At 34.9% G+C, this 22,125-nt stretch overlaps 2 protein-coding genes and 1 pseudogene across 4 annotated transcripts; 2 read left to right on the top strand and 1 right to left on the bottom strand.

Annotated features, from left to right (window-relative positions):
- Positions 1–9,164: 9,164 nt before the first annotated feature.
- On the top strand, positions 9,165–11,480 carry LOC120169662 (DNA-binding protein DDB_G0278111-like). 2 transcript variants are annotated; one of them, XM_039177771.1, is made up of 7 exons: positions 9,165–9,313; positions 9,591–9,653; positions 9,768–9,820; positions 9,929–9,993; positions 10,802–10,893; positions 11,029–11,100; positions 11,194–11,480. In XM_039177771.1, exons 1-7 carry the CDS (start codon positions 9,311–9,313, stop codon positions 11,230–11,232), a joined length of 387 nt encoding a protein of 128 aa, XP_039033702.1. In that variant the 5' UTR covers positions 9,165–9,310; the 3' UTR covers positions 11,233–11,480. The 2 variants fall into 2 exon arrangements, with proteins under 2 accessions (XP_039033702.1, XP_039033701.1); XM_039177770.1 differs by having other exon boundaries at positions 9,167–9,313; positions 9,591–9,656; positions 9,771–9,820.
- A 3,695-nt stretch (positions 11,481–15,175) lies between these two features.
- LOC120169498 lies at positions 15,176–16,547 on the top strand (annotated as a pseudogene).
- Positions 16,548–20,497: 3,950 nt separating this feature from the next.
- On the bottom strand, positions 20,498–21,399 carry LOC120169602 (major pollen allergen Ole e 10-like). Of its 2 annotated transcripts, none has more exons than XM_039177717.1 (4): positions 21,309–21,399; positions 21,132–21,160; positions 20,774–21,029; positions 20,498–20,692 (listed from the first exon to the last, which is right to left on the bottom strand). In XM_039177717.1, the coding sequence occupies exons 1-4, from the start codon at positions 21,367–21,369 to the stop codon at positions 20,667–20,669; spliced, it is 372 nt and encodes a 123-aa protein (XP_039033648.1). In that variant the 5' UTR covers positions 21,370–21,399; the 3' UTR covers positions 20,498–20,666. The 2 variants fall into 2 exon arrangements, with proteins under 2 accessions (XP_039033648.1, XP_039033649.1); XM_039177718.1 differs by having other exon boundaries at positions 20,774–21,026.
- Between the last annotated feature and the right edge of the window lie 726 nt (positions 21,400–22,125).

Below are 22,125 nucleotides of genomic sequence, written 5' to 3'. Positions count from 1 at the left end.
TGAGTCCAAATCGGACTCTAAAAAATAGCCAAATCTAAGGCTATAAAGCCATGTAATTCCCATTGTATTGGGGGATGGTACACGAAAATACGATGAAAATACATATGAAATACAAGCATTTTCTTTTACGAATATTTAGAGCATTCGAAACTTTCTTATTTCTGCAAAAATTCGAAAAGAAAATACAAGACAGAGGAACATCGAAAAAAGAAAAATTTACCTTCGTGCTTCCATCAACAGCTGCCCCGGTGACCAGAAGGAAGATCGAAGGCAAGAAAGCATAATCGTTTCGGCCTTTCGTCAACATCGGCGACGTGGGGTACACCGTGACCAGTTTTGTTAGAGAGGGCTAAGAGCCTCTCTAATCTTTTTGAGAAGAAACGAATAGCATCCTTGGTTAGGTTTCGTAAGAAAAGGAAAGAGATATGTTTTGACAAGAAAATTAGGTATACAGTACGAAAAGAAGTTGCACAGAGGTATAGCTTTTTGTCATCAATTTGTATAGATTTCCGGTTTAATATTTTGAATTTTTGAAGTTGTTCTGTGATGTGGAGGTTAAAAGAGGAAATGACTACTATCTAGAAACTTTGGTGGTAGTGGATGTAGATATTTATCATAGGTTACCACCATGAGAAGTGTTCAAAACAGGGAGCAATTGGTTACTTTGACCCCATGTCTTCTTGTAGTTGGGGACTAAAAAATGAATTAAAAATCATTGTTTTTTTTGTTTTTATATCCATGTGAGCCTTGCCTTTCAATGAGGAATTCATGCTTCAGTACCCAGGTTTTGATGTAGTTGATTTTGGTCCTTTTTGCTTGAAATCGAGTGTTAAATCTTGGTAAATTGATCCACATACAATTTAATCCATGTTCATGCTTTCATATTTATGCAACTAAGTCCTACTAATCTTTTATTTTTTTTCCTTGCAACTAACTTTTAGCATCAATTTTGATTTATTTCAATTTGGTCCTTTACATTATTTCTCTTTATTTGTATTTTCTTTAAAGTCTAACATTTTTTGTTATTTGTTTTATTTTCCCACTTCTTTATTTATTTTTTTTCATTTCATTTAATTTATATTTTCTATTTTATTATTATTATTATTTATTATTATTATTTAACTAATTTTTACTCGATATTTTTATTTACCATCTAACATTTTTTTATTTTCCAGTAGTAATTCAATCAATCAAATGTAAGTAACTAGAATCGGATTTTTAAATTTCAATTTAAATCTTTAATATTCGCAATTAAAGACAACCGATAAATTAATTGGTACCGAAAGGGCGGTTCAAGGGTGCTAATCCTTCCTTGACCGTAACCGACTCCCGAACCCGACACGTTTCTGGTACAACACATATCAGGTAAGATGCTGTCCGACCCACCTAAATTCGTTTTAAAATGGTCGGTGGCGACTCTAACCCAATTATTCAAGTCGAAGCCCAATTACGGGGCCCAACCGAAAGACGGTTGCAACACATATATTACCATATTACTCTATCACAAAAAGTTGAGAAGGTAATCAAATTTATTGATAATAATATTTTAGTTATAACGATTATGGATAGTTCGATTAATGATGATAGTTTTTTGATTATGATGGTTATAGACAGCTTAATCTTTTAACTTAAACGAAAAATTGCAGCCGGTTATTAATGGACTATAAGAATTATTAATTGTTTTATTTCATTTAAAATTATTTTAGAAATATTTATATTTTTTTAAAAATATTTTTTGTTGGTGCAAATGGGAACTGTTCCTAGCTGTTTACAACACTCTCAACCTTCCTTCCATGTTGGTACCAGGATAATTAATGGACGAATTTTCTTTGGGAGTTCCCGCATAAAGTCTGAGTTTATTTGCTGTTCAAACATCATGCTTGTAAATCGATCTGCACATCTACTATTTTCGAATCAAATGTGTTTGACTTCCTTAATCCAACCTTGTTTTCGTAGCTCTTCACAATATTTCAAGATCGTGTGGCTTGAGTAATCTTCTACAAAGTCGCCATTCAGAACCTCGACGACCCATTTCGCGTGTAGCTCGACAATCAAGCTTCTAGCATTAAGATTCTTTGCTGACAAGAGCCCCTGGTCGATTCTCTAGATTTCAACGCAAGTGCCATTTTTTCTTCCGATAAAACCCTATCCAATCTTTTGACGTCTCTTTGATCGAATTTGCCATCTTAATGTTTTGCTTCTATCTTATCCCATGTTTGTTGTCCTTTACTGTAATTTCTTAAGATATGTTCTATCGATTCCGAGACATTTTGGCATTCCTTACAAGTTACTGTTACAGTCGGAGGAGATGTACGAGGAGATGAGCGGGGAAGAGAAGAAGAAATTGGGGAAACAATTGGGGAAAATAGAGAGTTAGGGTTAGGGATTGAGGCTCGAGAGGGAATTGAAGAAGGGAATTTAGGGATTGAAGGAAGAGAGAGGGATATGAGGCGTTTACCTGAGGGAAAGGAGTTATCTGATATTGGTTCAGGCATATTGGACCAGCCCAAGTCTTCAGACGGGAGAAGTGAAGCAGTCCAGTTAGGTGGCCCAACAAACCTGCAAGGAGAGAAGATATAATCTGTTATAGGTTGTTATTAGTACAGACAACTGGCCTATTTTATAATGACGTTTGTAGCCCTGTAACTAAATAATACTGCTGTAGAATCACTCTGCTTTCTATGTTATGAATGACAAGTATTTTCTTCTCTGAATTCTCTCTAAATTTCTCTCTATTTCTCTTATCTATTCTTCGATTTCTCTTCTAATCATCTCAAACCACAACAAATTGGTATCGAGAGCCTCGGTTTCTGGCAAGATTGGTGGAATGCCCAAGAAAAATCAGAATATGGCAGAAGATTTAGCTGGGTTGCAGAAACAGATGGAGGAATTGACAGCACTGGTGAAACAAGGGCAAGATGAGTCTAATCCACCTAAATGGTGGGAGAATCAGGAAGAGAGGATTTCTACACTGGAGTCTAGATTGGCTACAAATCATGGATATGTGGAGGAAATCTTGAAGATTCTAACTGGTAGAAAGGAGGACCAAAATCAGTCTGAAGACCAGGTACAGACCCCTGATTCATCTAATATGAGTAACAAACAACCTGTTAAGGTGACAGTAATCAATGATAAGAATAGGTTTACTTATAAACCGGATGAACCTGGTATTCTTAAGTCTAAACCAAACGTCTTGCCTGCTCACATAGCTAGTTTCAAAAATGATAACCAAATGGGGGAGAACAGTGCTGCTAGAACTCAGTTAATGGCTGTTGAAGTGGATAAAAGAGGTATAGGGGGATCCTCTAGCATGTCAGGGATTATGTTGCATAGACCAAAAATTGAACTACCTTTTTTTGATGGAAGTAATCCAAGAGGTTGGTTACAGAAATGTCTAAAATATTTTTCATTATGTAGTATTGCTGATGAACAGAAAGTGGAAGTAGCTACAATGTACTTGACGGGTAAAGCAGAGATTTGGTTTGATGGGTATATTATGCAAAAACATCATGTGACTTGGCATGAGTTTGAGGCAGATTTATGTCATAGGTTCTGTGATAAAGCTTTTGTTGATATAGTGGAGGAGTTTATAAAACTAGTGCAAAAAGGGTCTGTAGAGGAGTATCATGACAGATTTGAAGAACTACAGCCTCACATGCTCTTGCAGAATCCTACTTTAGGTGAGGAATTTTTTGTCTCTTTGTTCATTAGTGGACTAAGGGATGACATTAAACACAGAGTTAAAGCTTTAGACCCTAAAACATTGTCTGAGGCAAGCATGCAAGCTAAATTATATGAGCTATCTGTGGAATTTGAGAGCAAGAGGTTCAAACCTTTTGTTAGAAATCCAGCTTATTCAGTTCCTCTATCTGGTTCTAAGCCTAGCCAGATAACATTACCACAGAAGAATACAACCACTCCAACACAAAAACAGAACCTGATAGACTACAGGAGACAGAACAGTTTATGTTTTAAGTGTGGTGAAAAGTTTGTTCCAGGCCATCAGTGCAAAGCAAAACAGTTGAATATGATGATTGAGGATGAAAATGTCCTACCTTCAGAAATTTTAGCTAATGATCCAGAACAGCAAAATTTACAAGAGGAAGAGAGCCTAGAAATATCTATGAATGCCATTACTGGATGCATTGGTCATAATACACTGAGGATTCAATGAACAATTCAAGGGAGACCACTGAATATACTAATTGACAGCGGGAGTACCCACAGTTTTTTAACCCCTCAATGGGCTGAGGCTGGTATACAGATAAACACTCTTCATCCTCTGGCTATTACAGTAGCTAATGGGCAGCAACTCTATAGCTCAGCAAGGTGTAATGAAGTGGAGTGGAAGATGCAAGGGCACTCTTTTATACATGATTTCAGACTACTTCAGTTGGGGGGCAGTGATATGGTGTTAGGGGTGGATTGGATGAAATTGTTTAGTCCAATCTTGATGGACTTTAATAACATGACAATGAGCTTTGTGCATAAGGGGAAGCAAATTACTATACAAGGTCAACAGCAGTCAAATTTTTTGCAGCAAATTTCAGGAGCTACCTTATTGAAGATGACAGCTTCTGATTATCCTATTTTGGGACATGTAGTGTTTTTCAATATGTGTGAAGATTCCAAGATTACTCCTACAGCTATTCAGCCTCTTTTGGATCAGTATCACTCTATTTTTGTTGAACCTAAAGGACTGCCTCCTACAAGGAACCATGACCATGCTATTCCTCTTAAACCTGAAGCTACCCCTATCAATTTAAGACCCTACAGATTTCCCTATAATCAAAAAGCTGAGATAGAGAAGCAGATTGCTAATATGCTTTCCTCCTCTGTTATTCAACCAAGCAAAAGTCCTTTTGCTTCTCCATGTCTTTTAATAAAGAAGAAAGATGGCACTTGGAGGTTTTGTGTGGATTACAGGAAACTAAACAGTATGACAGTGAAGGATAAATTTCCTATTCCTGTTGTAGAGGATCTACTGGATGAATTACATGGAGCAGTCTATTTTTCTAAGATTGACTTAAGGTCTGGTTATTGGCAGATCAGAATTAAGCCTGAGGATATCTACAAGACAACTTTCAGAACTCATCAGGGCCATTATGAGTTCAAGGTAATGCCCTTTGGGCTTACTAATGCCCCTGCCACATTTCAAGCCTTAATGAATGAATTATTTAGTTCATTCTTGAGAAAATTTGTCTTAGTATTTTTTGATGATATCCTAGTCTATAGTACTTCTATGGCTGATCACATCATTCATTTACAATTAGTTCTGGAAGTTTTAAGAACTAATCAATTATTTGCCAAGATGTCTAAATGCTTATTTGGGCAGACTCAAGTTGAGTACTTGGGGCATATTATTTCAGCTTCTGGGGTTTCTACAGATCCTACTAAAGTGGCAGCTATGAAGAATTGGCCTATGTCAAAATCTTTAAAATCTTTGAGAGGTTTTTTGGGATTGACAGGATATTACAGAAGGTTTATAAAGAATTATGGTACCATCAGCAAACCTTTGACTCAGATGCTTAAGAAGGACAGTTTTAAGTGGAGTACTGAGGCCCTAACAGCTTTTGACAATCTGAAGCATGCTATGTGTATTGCCCCTGTGTTAGCACTACCAGATTTTGGGAAGAGTTTTTACTTAGAAACAGATGCTAGTTCAGGAGGAATTGGGGCTGTATTATCTCAGGAGGGTAGACCTATTACGTACCTTAGTAAGGCTCTTAGCCCTAGACATGCTGCCCTATCTATATATGAGAGAGAATACCTTGCTATTCTAATGGCAGTATCTAAATGGAGACATTATTTAGAAAGCAGTCCTTTTATCATAAAGACTGACCATGAACCTCTCAAATATTTGTTGGAGCAGAAGTTAACTACTTCCATTCAGAAGAAAGGACTGACTAAATTATTGGGGCTGGACTATTCTATTCAGTATAGGAAGGGAAAGTCCAATGTGGTTGCTGATGCTCTTTCTAGACAGTGGGAAGATCAAGGTCAGTATATGGCTATGGGTACTACTTTAATAATTCCTAGTTGGGTACTGGAAGTGGAAGACAGCTATAAAGGGGATAAAATGGCAACTGAGTGGTTATCTATATTACCAGTCAATCCTAATGCTGACCCTAGGTGGACATATTCTAAGGGTATCCTTAGATTCAAGGGCAGGGTTTATATTGGGGGTATTGGACCTCTAAGATTACAAATTCTTCAACTCTTACATGATTCACCTTATGGGGGACATTCTGGAATACAAGCTACTTATCAAAGGATTAGGGCAAATTTTTATTGGCCTAAGTTGAAGGCTATGGTGGCAAATTATGTTAGAGGATGTCAAGTTTGTCAACAGACTAAAGTTGAACATGTTCCTAAACCAGGACTCCTACAACCATTACATATTCCCCAACAGGCTTGGGAGATTATTACTATGGACTTCATAGAAGGCTTACCTACATCTCAAAAGAAAAATTGCATTTTGGTGGTAGTTGACAAATTTACTAAGTACAGCCATTTTCTAGCCCTATCACATCCTTATACAGCTGCGGATGTAGCCAAATTATATTTGAATACTGTTTATAAACTTCATGGCCAGCCTAAAATGGCCATTTCTGACAGAGACAAGACATTCACCAGTCTCTTTTGGAGAGAACTGATGAAGCAACTAGGTACTAAAACTCTATTTAGTACTGCATACCACCCAGAGACTGATGGTCAGACAGAAAGGGTGAATCAGTGTGTGGAACAATATTTGAGGGGCTTATGTTTCTTTCAGCCAAAGCAGTGGGCTAAATGGCTGCCACATGCAGAGTGGTGGTATAATACTACCTATCACACATCCCTTAAACTTACACCATTTGAGGCATTGTATGGCTACAAGCCTCCTACTATGGTTTGGCAGACAGAGACTATTGTGCAGTCTGTTAGTGCCTTAATGAGGAGTAGGGAGGATATTAGACAGTTAGTGAAGCTACAATTGGAGCATGCAAGTAACAGAATGAAACAAAACACAGACAAGAACGAAAGAAAGAGTATTTGCAGTTGGAGATACTGTTTACCTGAAATTGCAACCCTACCGTCAGACTTCGTTGGCCCTGCGCAAGAATTTGAAGTTAGCAGCAAAGTACTACGGCCCCTATACAGTTATTGAAAAGATTGGTGAAGTCGCGTATAAGTTAGACTTACCAAATTCTTCTAGATTACATCCTGTTTTTCACGTGAGCCTTCTGAAGAAGCACATCGGGGATTCAAGTGTCTCTTCAAGAGACCCTCTTGCCATGGATGATGATGGACAGATTAGAATCGAGCCATACAGGATTATGGGTCGAAGAATCATAAACAGACAGAACAAACCTGTAACTCAGTTGCTTGTGCGTTGGAAGAACCTCGATGAAACCAGCGATACATGGGAAGATTTTACTGTTCTTCGAGGCCAATTCCCTGATTTTGATCCTTGGGGACAAGGATCCTTTCCAGCGGCGGGTATTGTTACAGTCGGAGGAGATGTGCGAGGAGATGAGCGGGGAAGAGAAGAAGAAATTGGGGAAACAATTGGGGAAAACTGAGAGTTAGGGTTAGGGATTGAGGCTCGAGAGGGAATTGAAGAAGGGAATTTAGGGATTGAAGGAAGAGAGAGGGATATGAGGCGTTTACCTGAGGGAAAGGAGTTATCTGATATTGGTTCAGGCATATTGGACCAGCCCAAGTCTTCAGACGGGAGAAGTGAAGCAGTCCAGTTAGGTGGCCCAACAAACCTGCAAGGAGAGAAGATATAATATGTTATAGGTTGTTATTAGTACAGACAGCTGGCCTATTTTATAATGACGTTTGTAGCCCTGTAACTAAATAATACTGCTGTAGAATCACTCTGCTTTCTATGTTATGAATGACAAGTATTTTCTTCTCTGAATTCTCTCTAAATTTCTCTCTATTTCTCTTATCTATTCTTCGATTTCTCTTCTAATCATCTCAAACAACAACAGTTACTTCTCGAGTCATATTATTTATAAATCTAATCTGATTTGTATTCAACTTGTTTAGCATGCAAAACTAAATAAAACATTATGATGTGATTGCTTATAATGTTTGATGTTTCCCCAAACATTTTTAGGCACTCCCTTACTCGTCTTATCATAAGATTTTTTAATGTCGATTTTCATTATAGTCGATCACTTTCTTCCTTGTAGGTTTGTTAGCATATGTATAACTTCTTGCACTACTAAAATGTTATCTGTTGCGTTTCTGTCAACCAAGAAGCTATTCTGAGAAGGACCTACCAATCTTTGTAGTACGAGTCTCATTCGATGAACCAAAGTCTTTGATAGGATATTGTAAGATGTATTAAAGAGGGTATTAAGGCGAAACAAAGTAATTTTGTTTGTTGCGTTAACTTTTGAGATGGGCACTATGTAGACTTTCATCATCTTTATATCAACGGATTCAGACATAAGAGTTGAGTTGACATAACAAATAGTGTATCAGTGATCAAGTTACATATTGATGAAGGTAGACATGTATTCACCTAAATTTTTTTTAATTAATTATTTATTTTATTTATAATGTTTACCTTGAATTTTTTTATGTTCATCCATAAATTTGAGTTTTCTTTAATAATTTATTTTTTTTATAAAAAAACCGGTTATATACTGTCTGGTCCGAGAGCTTTCAGTCCTTTCATGGACAAGATTTTTTCAATAGTTACCGGCCTTATAAGGTCGAATCTCTCCTCCCCGCAAATCGTCGGTTTGACTCTTTACTCGTTTCAGCCTCCGCATCCACAAGAGAATCCTTTTTCCTACACTAGACTGTCGAAAAATAATGATGGGTAAGTTAGAAAGCTTGGAGTCTAAAACTTCCTTTCGCTTCCTCCAAGGAGTAGTCTATGTTTGTGTTGGTTAGGATCGGATGATGGTCAGAATAGGTTCTCGTCAAATTTATCGTACGAAGATTTGGAAATATATCAAATTTAAAATTAATACAAAAATTGAGAATTATATTAAACTAAATTAAAATAATCTTAAAAGCTCAAACTGAATCAACCTCACCCTTAATTGGATCATTATTTGTCTTAGAAATGAACTCGTAAGGTTCAAGTTGAGCCCATTCAAGCCCAAGCCCAGGAAACTTCCTTTTTGGTTGATAATTTAAATGGAAGAAGGAATTCATTTGAAGGGGGGGGGGGAATAGGACATAAATCGCGTACTGCTGAAGTTAAAAAGGCTGGAGGAATCTCTCTCCGGTGAAGAAGCCTTTTAACCTGCTCTCTTTGGCGGTGGTGTAGGTGGAGGGAGATCTAATAGGTCTTCAACCAATGGTATTCTTTTCAACTTTTCTTTGGATACGTACTAAATTTCTCGGCAACCAAACATCTCTTTAGGGTTTCATTCCTATGATTCCCGTTTTATTTTCTTTGTTTTAATATGATTATTGAAGTTTTCAGCATTTTCTGACTGTTTTTGGTTATAGTAGTCGATGATTTTTAGTTTAATAATAAAGAAGAGGGACAAATTTAGATTCCATGGGATTGTAAAGTCCTTTTACATTGATGCCTTTGGAATCCAATGGATTATAATTTTTTTATAATTTTGCAGGCTGATCCTGAACTAGAAGCAATTAGACAAAGGAGGATGCAAGAGCTGATGGCTCGACAAGGGAGAGTAATCTACGTCTTTTAATTTTAATTTCTTCCAATTCTTCTTGTTGAAGAATTCTGAATTGGCTTGTTTAAGCTTTTAATATAATGTTGCTAATTGTAATTTATTGATAAACAGGGGAGTCAGCAGAACCCTGACCAGCAGAAAGCTCAGGAAGAGGCCAAGAGGTCAGTTTACTTTTGTATATGCGTGTTTTTTTTAATCATTCATGTTTTAATATTTATTTTGGGATCAAATTAGTTAATCAATTTGACGAATGAAAGCTATTAATTTAGGGAGGCAGATGAACAGAGGCAAATGATGCTCAGTCAGATTTTGTCCAGTGAAGCTCGTGAAAGACGTAAGCTTGTACCTCAATTCACCATTTTAGTTGGTTCAGGAAACCTACTTTTAATTGTTAGAATGTGCATTCAATTCACCATTTTAAGTTGTTTTATTTGACTATTCAATTTTAATCTTGCTTTCTGTATTCAGGATATTTCAATGGACTGACTCTAAATTGTTTTATCTGACTATTTAGTTTTTATTTTGCGTTCTATATTCATGATATATCAATGGACTGTTACCATAAATCTTTGAATTTAATTTACTTGCATGGTCTGAAAATGTATGTGTTTGTCATCATGGTTTGGAATAGTGAACTTGTGCTTCGATAAGCATGGAGAAGTGTGTTTATATAAGTATTTGTTTATATTAGGAAGACCTAATTTAACTACGGAGTTAAAAAATTTGTGGGGGGACACATAATTGGAAGACTAAGCTTAGATTTGAATTATGTAGTTTGAAACTTGTGAATATAAAGGCGCTGAAATCCGAATTGGATAAGGGTTTAGCCATTTAGGGGCCTAATATGGATGGTTTGGGTATAAGGCTTAACTGAGTTATAAAATGGAAAGCATGAATCATAGTGTGATGCAGCTTTCAGTTTATGGAAAACTCTCACACATTAAAAAATACATAAAAACTTCGGTGCTATATTTGTAATGTCATTATGAATTAAAACCGAGAAGAAGATGCAACATCATGGAGGCAAAAAGTGTACAACTGGATGACAGGCATAAATGATGGGTTAAGGATTTGCACTGTCTTTTTACCTACATATTATTCTTTTCATATTTATGTCCTTTCCTTATATATATCATGTCCAGTTGCTCGAATTGCCTTGGTGAAACCTGAGAAGGCTAGGGGTGTGGAGGATGTTCTACTCAGAGCTGCTCAGACTGGTCAGATAGTTGAGAAGGTATGCTGAAAATTTTTGTGGCTCAACTAGTTATTGTTGTATGCCTAATATTAAGGTTTTGCAATTATTCAATACTGCATTTCTAAATAAGCTTTGATGAAGAACTGAAACACTTACGTTTGAATCCATGTGAAGGTTTCTGAGGAGAGGCTTATATCAATACTGGAACAGATAAACACTCAAACAACTAAGCAAACTAAAGTCACGGTAAGTTATGTTGCACATTGCCGACTGTTTAATATACACAGTCCAGTGTTACAACGATATTGATTTGGTTCCATTGTTTGTCTGGTTCTACAGATCCAGAGGCGTCGGAGTGTTCTTGACGACGATGATTAGTTTGAACATCAAGTGCGAACCTCTGCCTCATTTGTGGGGTATGCTTTCATATTCATGGATGCATAAACCCCAATTTAATGGGCTTTCTTATATATATTTTGAGACTGTATTTACTTTGCAATGTTGTATTATGCTATCATGAGAACTAAAGATGGTGGTAGCTGGCTTAGAGTTTTAATGAGTGATGTGAAAATGCTTTGCAAGTTGAAATATTATCGAGGTCGAGAGGTTTGCCAAGTGGTGCTTCATGTCTTGGATTTTTGTTTCCTTCCTCGCACATATGTATATCTTGTTGATGGATCTTCCAACTATTCTTGCAGAAGTCTTGTATGATTTGTTGACAGTCTGTTGAAGTCTCGACTCTCGATAATCTCAATGATCAGTTTTAATAACTATTGTTGAGGGTATTGATCATTCTAGGGTTTCGATCAAGTCTATGACGAACTACATTTTATTGGTATATTTTCCAGAAAGGTCTTGAAAACAAAGACAAAAGGAGGTGATTGGTTTGGGTTAGGTAGTTAAATGCTGAATATATTGGTTTTCGGGGCCAATGTTGTTGAAAACATACCTAATCCTTGTAGACCAAAGTTGGATTATTGTCTCTATAATTGATCCTTATAAAAATCAGACTCAATTTCAGTTCAATTAAAACCAAAACAACTCATTAGTAAATTAGAAGACAAATAACCACACATTACGACATGTCATGCCCAATCATGCTATAATGTTCCCAACATATTTTATTACATATCTCAGTGATTAAATTACATTTAAATTTGATTGGAGGATCCAAATTAAATTCAAATTTCAGTATTATATAGGGACAAATCAAAATTATTCCAAAGAATTACCGAAGAGGTGATAATATTTTCGGACAAAAGCATCAAAAGTCCATGTACTTTTGGAAAAAAATTAATATGACCCTCGTATTATATTATCTCAATGTGGTCCTCAAACTTAGAAAACAAACTCAATATACTATTTTTTAGTTACCAATTTAACCCTTCTTCTATGTTATCTACAATGTTATCAACCACTGTGAACTATCACGTTAACACTGTGAAATGTTACGTCAGTATCGTAACAGTCAGCGATAAAAAAGTTGGTCAAATGATCACATTGAGTTTATTTTTTTAGTTAGAGGATTACATTAAGAGAAAAATAATATAAGGGTCACATTAATTTTTCTTTGTAAAGTACAAGGATCTCATATATCTTTTTACATTTTCCCCCCTAGAAAATGTGTTCGAAGAGGGGGCAAAAAGGGAAAAGGAATAGGTGATGCAAGTCAGGAATCAGCAGAAGCAGCGAAAGGATCCTCTCCCACGTGCCAAGCGGAGTTGTCGGCGACGGTCAAATGCCGGTACCAACAACGGCGCGTGTACGCCTATTATTCCGATCATCATTAATATTTCCTCAAGTTTGAATGTTTGACTGCCTTTTTTTGTTTGGTCTCATCTCTCGGCCGCTCCAATTTGCTTCTTCATCTCCCACACGCTCCCTTGTAGCGCGTTTATCCCTCACCTTATTTTTTTCTAAACAATTTTACATAAATATCATAATAATACATGTAGCCAAAAATATAAATATAATCAGACAAAACTCAAAAATTTATGCCGCAGAGCTTAAGTGTATCACCTCCGCATTTATTATTCATATGCTATAGGTAATGATTTGTTTTCTTGTTAAACATAAAATCTTTTATTTTTTATGCATATTTTATTTTGAATATTTGTTGATTCTTAATACGTTTATATGAATCATTTATAACTTTTAATATAATTATGTAAATCATCTTTATAAAGAAATTCTTCGACTCTTCTCGAGGGATGGAAGACAATCTTATAATTAAAAATAAATGTTTAAAAATATTATACTTGATGCTGATGTTAAATTTTTTATTATAATTAATTTTTTGTTTGAAAATATTCAAACATTTGATTTTTTGAACAGACATATCTGCCACTAGTTCTATAATTATTGTAGGGTTTTTAATAACTATTGTTATTTTCTTTATCATATATATAGGAATAATTAAAATATTTGTATTTAATAAATTTTTGAATTAATTTTATAGGATTATTATTTTTAAAAGGTAAAATATACATTTAGTACTTAAATTATCAATTTTATTCCGTTTTAGTACCTAAACTTTCAATTTTTTCAAAAGCATACCTAATGTTTATTTTTGTTTCATTTTAGTACTCCACCGTTAAAAACTTAAATTGATTAGTATCTAAACTATTAGTTTTGGTCGATTTTAGTACCTAAATTTTTAATTTTTTTTAAAACTTAACGTTAAATTTTAAACGAGGTACTAAAATAAAATAAAAATTAAACTTTACATATGATTTTAAAAAAAAATTGAAAGTATTCATGATACTTGTCCTATATTAATACTATTTTGTAACGTGATGTTTATTTTTAAGTATTCTAGTTCCTTGTTGGTTTTTATCTTAAAGGCGGCAGAGGTTGGGCTCGATGTTAACTTTCTAACATTTGTTTGTGTACTTATGGGTTCCACGGTTGCTATGTGGGGGTGTTTCACTTCATGTGGGTGTTTTGCTCTTGTATCCTTGTGTGGTCTATGAGTCTGTTGGTCAGCGCTACTTCTTCTTCAATCGCTCTGGTTTAAGAGTGACGTCTTTGTCGTGGAGGTCTCTATAATCTTCACAGTTGATGCTTCAGGATCCTGAGCAGGGGCGTCCTATTGGCTCGATCCAGCGTTTTTGGTTTGTCTGGTTGCTGATGTAGGTCTATCAAGGCAGTGCTTGAGTGATGGTGTTTGGGAGGGTGTCGTATCATTAATGTTCCTGCTCTCGTTCGTGGTGAGCGTTGCTCGGTTGCTGATGTAGGTCTATCAAGGCAGTGCTCGAGTGATGGTGTTTGGGAGGGTGTCGTATCATTAATGTTCCTGCTCTCGTTCGTGTCGAGCGTTGCTCGGTTGCTGGTTGTGGGTTGCTTGTTTCTTTTCAAATGTTGTCTGATGGCTTGTTGTTAAGTATGGTAAAATGCTTGTTGTTGACTTCAATGGTTTTCTTTGGGTAGTGTCTGAGCCATTTCCTAATGGGTTAGTGGATTCGGTTCTTTAGTGTAATGGTGTTATTAGTTGCTAGATTTGGATTGTTCAGGGACGTCCAGGTTATTGATCCTTTGTCGTGTTGGTTGTTTGATACACATGTTTGTTTATGTTTGTGTTTTGTGTTATGGATGTATTTTTTTTACGAGCATGCTCTTTCAAATAGATTTAGGGAGATTTTTTTTAAGAGATTCATAATTTTGTCCGATTTTATATTGCTTCTATCGTATCAACCAGAACTATTCTTTTTAAAAGAAACTCAAAAATAAAAAAAAATTACCCCACTTTTTATATATTTTTTAAAAATCATCCCAATAAAAAATATTTTTTTATTTAAGTTCAATTAGAGATATAATTTTATCTAAAAATCTAGATGGATTCAAAGCAAATGAAACAACACCAAACCCCAAAACAAATAACAGAATAAAAACTTTAATTTTCAAATAAAATTAAGATGATCAAAGAATCACTCAATCCCATACACATCCCTTTATAATAAATTCTCTATATAGTGTCAAATTCTATCCGTACATCACTGTACCATGACTAAATCATATTAGAAATTTATATAGAGACAAAATGAAAAAAAATATTAATGAAATTGGATTGTAAAAGTTTCCATGGTAGAAGCCACTTGATGTTTTTGTCAACCCTTCTTTATAAAGTGGCAACCGAAACCCAATGTCCCATTCAAAGCTCTTTCCATGTCTTCATCATCATTTATATATACCTCGCAAACAACATGATAAGGGATACCATGAAACCCTGAAACTACAAGAACTTGAACCCTTTTGTTTGATCTCTCTCTCCATGTCGGATCCTGAATTCAGAGACTTTTATTACCATGTCGAAGCAACCGACATGTTCAGGGTTTCACCGGCTGATCAATACCCTTCCTCGTACATGAGTTTCACGGATTGTTTACACGGTTCGACGGACGAGTATGGTTCACTCGAGAACGCCTTCGGGATGTCGCCGTCGTCCTCGAAAGTGTTTTCGCCGACGAAAAAGGAGCGTGTTGATGTTAATAGTGGTGAAGTTTTAGCCATTGCTCCTAATTCCTCCATTTCTTCTTACTCAAGCGAGGCCGCCTGTAATTGTGAAGAAGATTCAGAGAATAATAAGAACAAGCAGCCGAAAGAGTCGGACGATGGCGGCAGCAAAGGAAGCTCTAAGAAAGGGCAATCGGCTAAACTTCATCCCCATTTCTTCGATTTATTGAAACCTTTTGAGTGTTTTAATTGATTATTGTGTTTGTAATAGGAGCAAAGCAGCTAAAAAGAAAGAAGAGAGGAAGCAAAAAGAACCACGGTTTGCTTTCGTGACGAAAAGTGAAGTTGATCATCTAGAAGATGGGTATCGGTGGAGAAAATATGGACAGAAAGCTGTGAAGAACAGTCCGTACCCAAGGTTTGGTTCCATGTCTGAAACCTGATTACATGTCTTTGGTCTGTGCTTGGCTTTTTGCATTATCTTTCTCGCCCCTTTCTTTGACTAGCTTGATGGGTTTTGTATATAGTTGAATACCCTGTGTACGACTAAACTTTTTTTTATCGGGAAACAAACAAGAACAAGCTTGTTAATCGTATATTGTGAATGATTCGGAGAGCCTTTTTCATTTCTGCAGAAGCTACTATCGGTGCACCACACAGAAGTGCACGGTCAAGAAAAGGGTCGAGAGGTCGTACCAGGATCCGTCGACGGTGATCACGATGTACGAAGGCCAACATAACCACCCGCTTCCAACATCGCCGAGAGGAATGCGGCGGCGCTGCTCCAGCTTTCGATGTTTCGTCCGCCGCAGCTGGCGGGGACGACGAGCTTCCCGCACGAATTGTTCATGCAGATGGCGCCTCATCACATGAGTGACCCAGCCGGTGCAGCAGCTTCGATGTTTGCAGAAAACCCTTCTCAGCAGCACTACTACCAGCATCAGGTTTCTGAGTCTGACTACGGCCTTCTTCAAGACATGGTTCCTTCCATGTTCCTAAAGCATGAATGAACCATGAATCTCTTTCTTCCTACATCTTTTACTACATATGCATGTATTTGACTACTGTAGTTTCATCTAACTTCTCTACAGCCCAAGGAATATTCTTCAGTTACTGGTTAAAGGGCTATAACATCAAGGACTAGATGGGATCAGTGGGAATGTTTTTTTCTTTGTACTTGAGGATGTATATGTAGTTTTTTTTAAGCAAAAAACTAGTTTTAAGAGGACTGAGGACTTGTATTAATCATGTTTAGTTGCATTTTATGTTTTTGTTTCATCATCTTCTGGATGGAATTATCAATGAAGAATGCGACAAATCATTAATAAATAATAATCATATTCATTTACTAATATAACAATAGTCAATAGCAATGGTATTTTTAAAACTTCTCATTGGTGCAACAGTACATTTTGTTAGAATTTTGAATCATGCCATAAATATGGTGTTTGGGAATCGAGAAAAGGAAGGAAAATGTAAAGATGACGAAGGAAAGAGGATCCATGGAATCACATTCATCATATATAAAATAAGCCCAAATCCTCAAATCGCCTAACACAGAATTTAATCTCCTATCCGTAAATAAATCATGACATGAAAATAACTATAAACATAAAGATTCTGGGCTACAATTATTCCACACTAAACCCAGAAAACCTTCAAACAATGCCATCGTCTTCCACATCAGAACCCCTCGTGCATACTGAGTTTCAAAAGCCTGTAAGAAACAGAAACAACATTATGAGCAACGTCAGCCATGAAACATCAACAGCAAAACAAAAAAACATGTTTTAAAACAGGATTAGGCTGTTTACTTGGATCGGATATTGTGATGAGAGAAGAGTTGGTGAAGTAACACTGGTGCAGTTCAATCCAAGATACCAATGCCGCATCATCGGTGGATGGCTTTGCAACACATCATGTTTTGCCCTGTTTCAGAATTTGAAAGGAGAAGAAAAAGGTTTTTTAATTACGGTAATATCACAGCTAAAACACTGATTTTTCTTTTACCTGCCCATTGGCTAGCTTAAGTAAGATCCCTGCATAATGGGAATAAAATTCTGATGAGTAGTTCGTAGTTTTCAATTTCTGGGAGTGAATGATATTTTTACCATTATATTAAGGTATAATCTGACATACTCCGAAGGGACCTAATCAAAGGAGCCAGAATTGAATTAAAGGAGTTAAGTTTCTCAATTTTAAAACAAATACAAACTTCAAGAAACTAAACCATAAGAGTTTGGGCTTAACTAGAATTGAAAGGTCAAACTAGAAAAATGAGGATTAATGCTTAATTTCATTAATTTTAAAACTGAAAAAAAAAATCCTAAAAGTAATTAAATCAGAAAATTTTGAGAGAGACCAAGACTTAATTGCAATAATTTTAAAATTATCAGTGACTTAAAATATAGTTAAACCATTAAAGTTGAGAGCGATGTCTCTCTCACCTACAACATGGCTATGTCCTAACAGGGAATTCAACCATAAAAATTAAGGGAGTTAAGAATTAATCATTTTTTTAAAAACTAAACGGTTTAAAAAGTAATTAAATCAGAAAAAATGGGAGGAATCAGTACTTACTTTCAAAACTATCGATGACTTAAAATGTAATTAAACAATTAAAGTAGGGGACAATGGCCCCTCCCTCCCACCTACAACATGGCTCTGTTCTTGGACCTACTGCAATTTTACCATTTACGCTTTCATATCAAACCCAAAAACGAAAGACAGTGGAAAAGGCGCGTACCGGAGTGAAATGATACAATGAGAAAAGAGGGAGAGAGACAACTGATTTAGCCATTGCTCTTTGGGTTGAAGAAACTGCTAATTCCAGACCATAAATTGCTGCTTCCTCGATATTTTTCTTACAGCGAGCTATTACAACTAGACCTGTAAATGAACTGAACGTTCAACGAACCGTTCATGAACCGTGCGGCAGAAAGTTCGTTTATGTGCGTTTATTTATTAAATGAACGAACATGAACAAGATTTTGTGTTCGTTTAATTAAATGAACGAACACGAACATAGGTTTCGTTCGTTCATTTATGTTCGTGAACGTTCGGTTATGTTTGTTTATGTTCGTTCGGTTATATTCGTTTATGTTCGTTCATTTATGTTTAACCCAATCTTCTTAAATCAATTTTGGTGACCAATTTGTAAGTATTTTAAAAATATTAATTAATCTGATATTCTGATGACCAACTCCATAATTAACCCAATTTTATTTGGAGATTAAATTCAATATGTTAACCCGTGAGGCACCTCGCACCTATATTCATTTTTTCCTTTTTTTCCCAAACCTTAGTGTTCACTGGAGAGTGGAGACGATCGGTGAAAGCTTCAAAACAAGTTATATTATAGTGCAATCTAAAATTTTACAGGTGTGTTTTCATCTCTTTCTCTGTTTTATTTGGCTTAATAGTTAATATGTAAAATTATTGTGGAAGTAATGGGTTTTCCAGGAAGAACCCATTAATAAGTAGAAAATACACTTTATCTGCTTTATTTGGCTTAATAGTCTCTAACGTTTATGTTCGTGTTCATTTATGTTCGTGTTTGTTTATGTTCGTTTATTTATTAAATGAACGAACATGAACAAGCTATATTCCTTAATGAACGAACATGAACAACAAAAAAATTTGTTCGTTTATGTTCGTTTATTTATTAAATGAACGAACATAAACATACCTCCGTTCATGTGCGTTCGATTCGTTTACAGGCCTAATTACAACATTCATTGCACTAGCAACCATCTTGTAGTGGAGTTGGTAATAGTTTTAAGAATAAATTACGTTTTTAGTGTTTGAACTATCAGTTTTAGTCCGTTTTGGCACATTTTATTTTAAAATTTTCAAAATCATACTTAATGTTTAGTCTTTGTTTCATTTTAATACTCGTTATTAAAAACTTAACGGATAAAGTACATCATTCTTTATTCAACTATCTTTTCACTCCTATTTTGGTACTAAAGTTTAAAAAAAAATCAATTTAACTACTCAACTTTCAAATAGATCCTATTTTAATCACTCTATTTTATTTTATTAATATACAATTAAAAATAAAAATAAATAAATTTGAAAGTTAGAGTGATTGGATTAGGAGCAATTTGAAAATTAAGTAATTAAATTATAAAAATTAAAATTTAATGACCAAAATAGGAGTGAGAAGATAGTTGAGTGGTGAATGATGCAATCTACCCATAAAAAAGGTGTCACGTGCAAATTACCGGTTAAGTTTTTAACGACGAGATACTAAAACGAAACAAAAACTAAATGTTAAGTATGGTTTTAAAAAATTAAAAGTTTAGGTACTAAACACATAATTTACCCTAGTTTCAACGTCTGAAAATGTCTTGAATGGGCGATTAACAGTGAAGATGTAAGGGCAAAACATTAAACAAGATTGGGTATTTTCTGTAAATGACTTGTAAATTTGCCATAAATACGTCTCTTTTAAGTAATGATTATTGAAAATACGTTTTAATCCCATAATTAATTTTGGGTTAATTATCTTATTAAACTCAAAAACATTAAATCAAAGGATCTGAACAGCATTGAGACACGGTCAAAGGTCTGTATCAGACATTAGTCAAACATTGTCTCTGCCATATTCCAAACCCCAACACTAAAGAGATATGAATCAATTCACCATGTGTTTGGTGAGAAAAGATGCGAAATTGCAGATTCCACCTCGTTTATAGCTTTGGGTTTTATACAATAAAGTTGTAAATCACAATTAATTGCACTTCAAGTTTCTAAATTATCATATCATTTTAAACTATTGATTATAATTTTAAATATTTTAATTCTATCTCTAATTTTATATGGATTATTTTGCAATATGTTATTAGAATATTCAGATTTTTTTTTTGGATAATTGAATATTCAGATATTGGTTTAGAAAGAATGTTATAATTTGAGAATAAATTTGGAATATTAAAAAATTTGAGATTGTTATACCTCCGTAAGTTATCCTTAGAGGCGGTTCTTAATTTTTTAGAACCTCTTAATATATTTGCTTATCAGAGTTCTTTACAATCTCATGTCCTACGGATACAAACTCTCAAATCGTTATAATATATGAATAAGACCTATGATAAACTAAATCAACAATTTAAGATTTGATTCAAATTTATTTAAAGATTATTATTCTACGGCTGTAAGAAGAATAAATTTACAAACATACAAATAATAATAAAAATGATACTTTTATAATATCATTTAAATATCATATAGATCAAATATAACAATCGTTTCATCCATGAAAACATGCTATAGAATCCAATCTCCTAGAATGTAAATAAAATTTATTACAGACAACACCCAGAAACCTCCAAACAACACTTAATCTTCCATACTTCTCACACATACTGACAGTTTCCATAGCCTGCGAGAACAAACAATTATGAACAGCAGAACCAAGATAAACAAAAAAAAACATGTTTTTTTTATAGGATTAAGGTCTCACTTGGATCGGAGATGGTGACGAGACCAGAGCTCAGGAAGTAACAATTATGTTCCTGACGACCAAAGGCTTGGTAGTAAGAATTCATGGCAAAGGATGCATGGTTGATGAGAGTGTCGGGCTCGAAGCAAGCTCCGTTCGGCTGTATCTGGCTGCAGTTCCATCCCAAGGATCCAAGGTCATTACAGGCCGAGTTTATGTTGGAAGCCAGTGCTGCATCATCTGTCGAAGGCTTTGCAACACACCATGTTTTTCCCTGTTTAATTATTAAAAAAAAACATGAGGATTTGAAAGAGAAAAAAAGGGTTTTTTTTAATGGAAAATTATAGTAACATTCACAGCTAAAGATTGATTATTAAACCTGCCCTTTGGCCAGCTTCAATAAGATCCCTGCATAAATGGGAATGAAATTTGATAAGTAGTGGAAATGCAATTTTACCATTCTGTTGACGTATGGTTTTACAAATTATGAAGGGACCTAACCAAAATTTTACCATTTATACAACCCAGAAACGAAAGACAGAGAAAAGATGCATACCAGAGTCAAATGAAAGGAGGAGGAGACAGAAAACTGGGAGAGAGACAGTTGATTTAGCCATTGTTTTTTGTGTTGAAAGTAAAAGAAAGGAGCTTGGGTAATAAGAAATGAAGCAAAGTTCATATATATATATATATATATAGGATGAAAATGCCTCAAATGGACAGCTTTAACCGAAGATCTGTAAGGGCAAACCATGAAAAGCATTGCGTGTGTTTTCTTGTAAATTTGCCGAAAAGGGTCTTTTTTTTAAGTAATGATTGTTGAAAAACGGTTTTAACCCTTAATTAATTTTTAAAAAAATTTAAAGTTTAAATACTAAAATTAAATAAAAATGATAATTTAGATAAAAAAATATTTTATCCTCTTTAATATTTACTTAATAAGAATAATTTAGCTAGTGGTATGTTTCGATACGTGGCTTTAGTGGTATGTTGCGGTATGCGACGTGCGCTGTAGAATTTTTCATATTATCACGTGATATAAATATTTTTTATTTTATCTGATAAAATAAAGAGACAGTTTAAAAATGTATAGGGACACATTATAGTAATTATCATTAAATAAATGAAGGGGTATTATAGTAATTAAAATGTGAAATTAGGTTAAATTTTCTTTTACAATTAACTTGACTCTATGTGATTAATCACAAGTATACCTTTCACAAAATTCGTTCTTACTTTAAATTTGGAACAAAAACATTACCTTATAAAATCGAGTTGAAACTCTTTAGGTTAAAGTATTTTAATCATCTCTAAGCCCGATAACATCTTAAATCGATCAAAACTGAACTTCTGAATAAAAATAAAGATATTTC

Source organism: Hibiscus syriacus, unplaced genomic scaffold (genome assembly GCF_006381635.1).
Source record: "Hibiscus syriacus cultivar Baekdansim isolate YM2019G1 unplaced genomic scaffold, ASM638163v2 tig00111769_pilon, whole genome shotgun sequence".
NCBI classification, from domain to species: Eukaryota; Viridiplantae; Streptophyta; class Magnoliopsida; order Malvales; family Malvaceae; genus Hibiscus; species Hibiscus syriacus.
Note: the sequence above shows the minus strand (reverse complement) of the source record. Positions and strands in the feature narration are given on the sequence as shown.

Bases quoted from the DNA above. Each gene is read 5' to 3' on its own strand.
- LOC120169662 (XM_039177771.1), top strand. The intron at 9,994-10,801 runs GTAAGCTTGTAC...TATCATGTCCAG, and splicing joins CAGTGAAGCTCGTGAAAGAC to TTGCTCGAATTGCCTTGGTG. The intron at 11,101-11,193 runs GTAAGTTATGTT...CTGGTTCTACAG, and splicing joins CTAAGCAAACTAAAGTCACG to ATCCAGAGGCGTCGGAGTGT.
- LOC120169602 (XM_039177717.1), bottom strand. From the start codon at position 21,369: ATGGCTAAATCAACTGTCTCTCTCCCAGTTTTCTGTCTCCTCCTCCTT. The intron at 21,161-21,308 runs GTATGCATCTTT...CCATTTATGCAG, and splicing joins CCTCCTTTCATTTGACTCTG to GGATCTTATTGAAGCTGGCC. The intron at 20,693-20,773 runs GTGAGACCTTAA...TTGTTCTCGCAG, and splicing joins CGTCACCATCTCCGATCCAA to GCTATGGAAACTGTCAGTAT.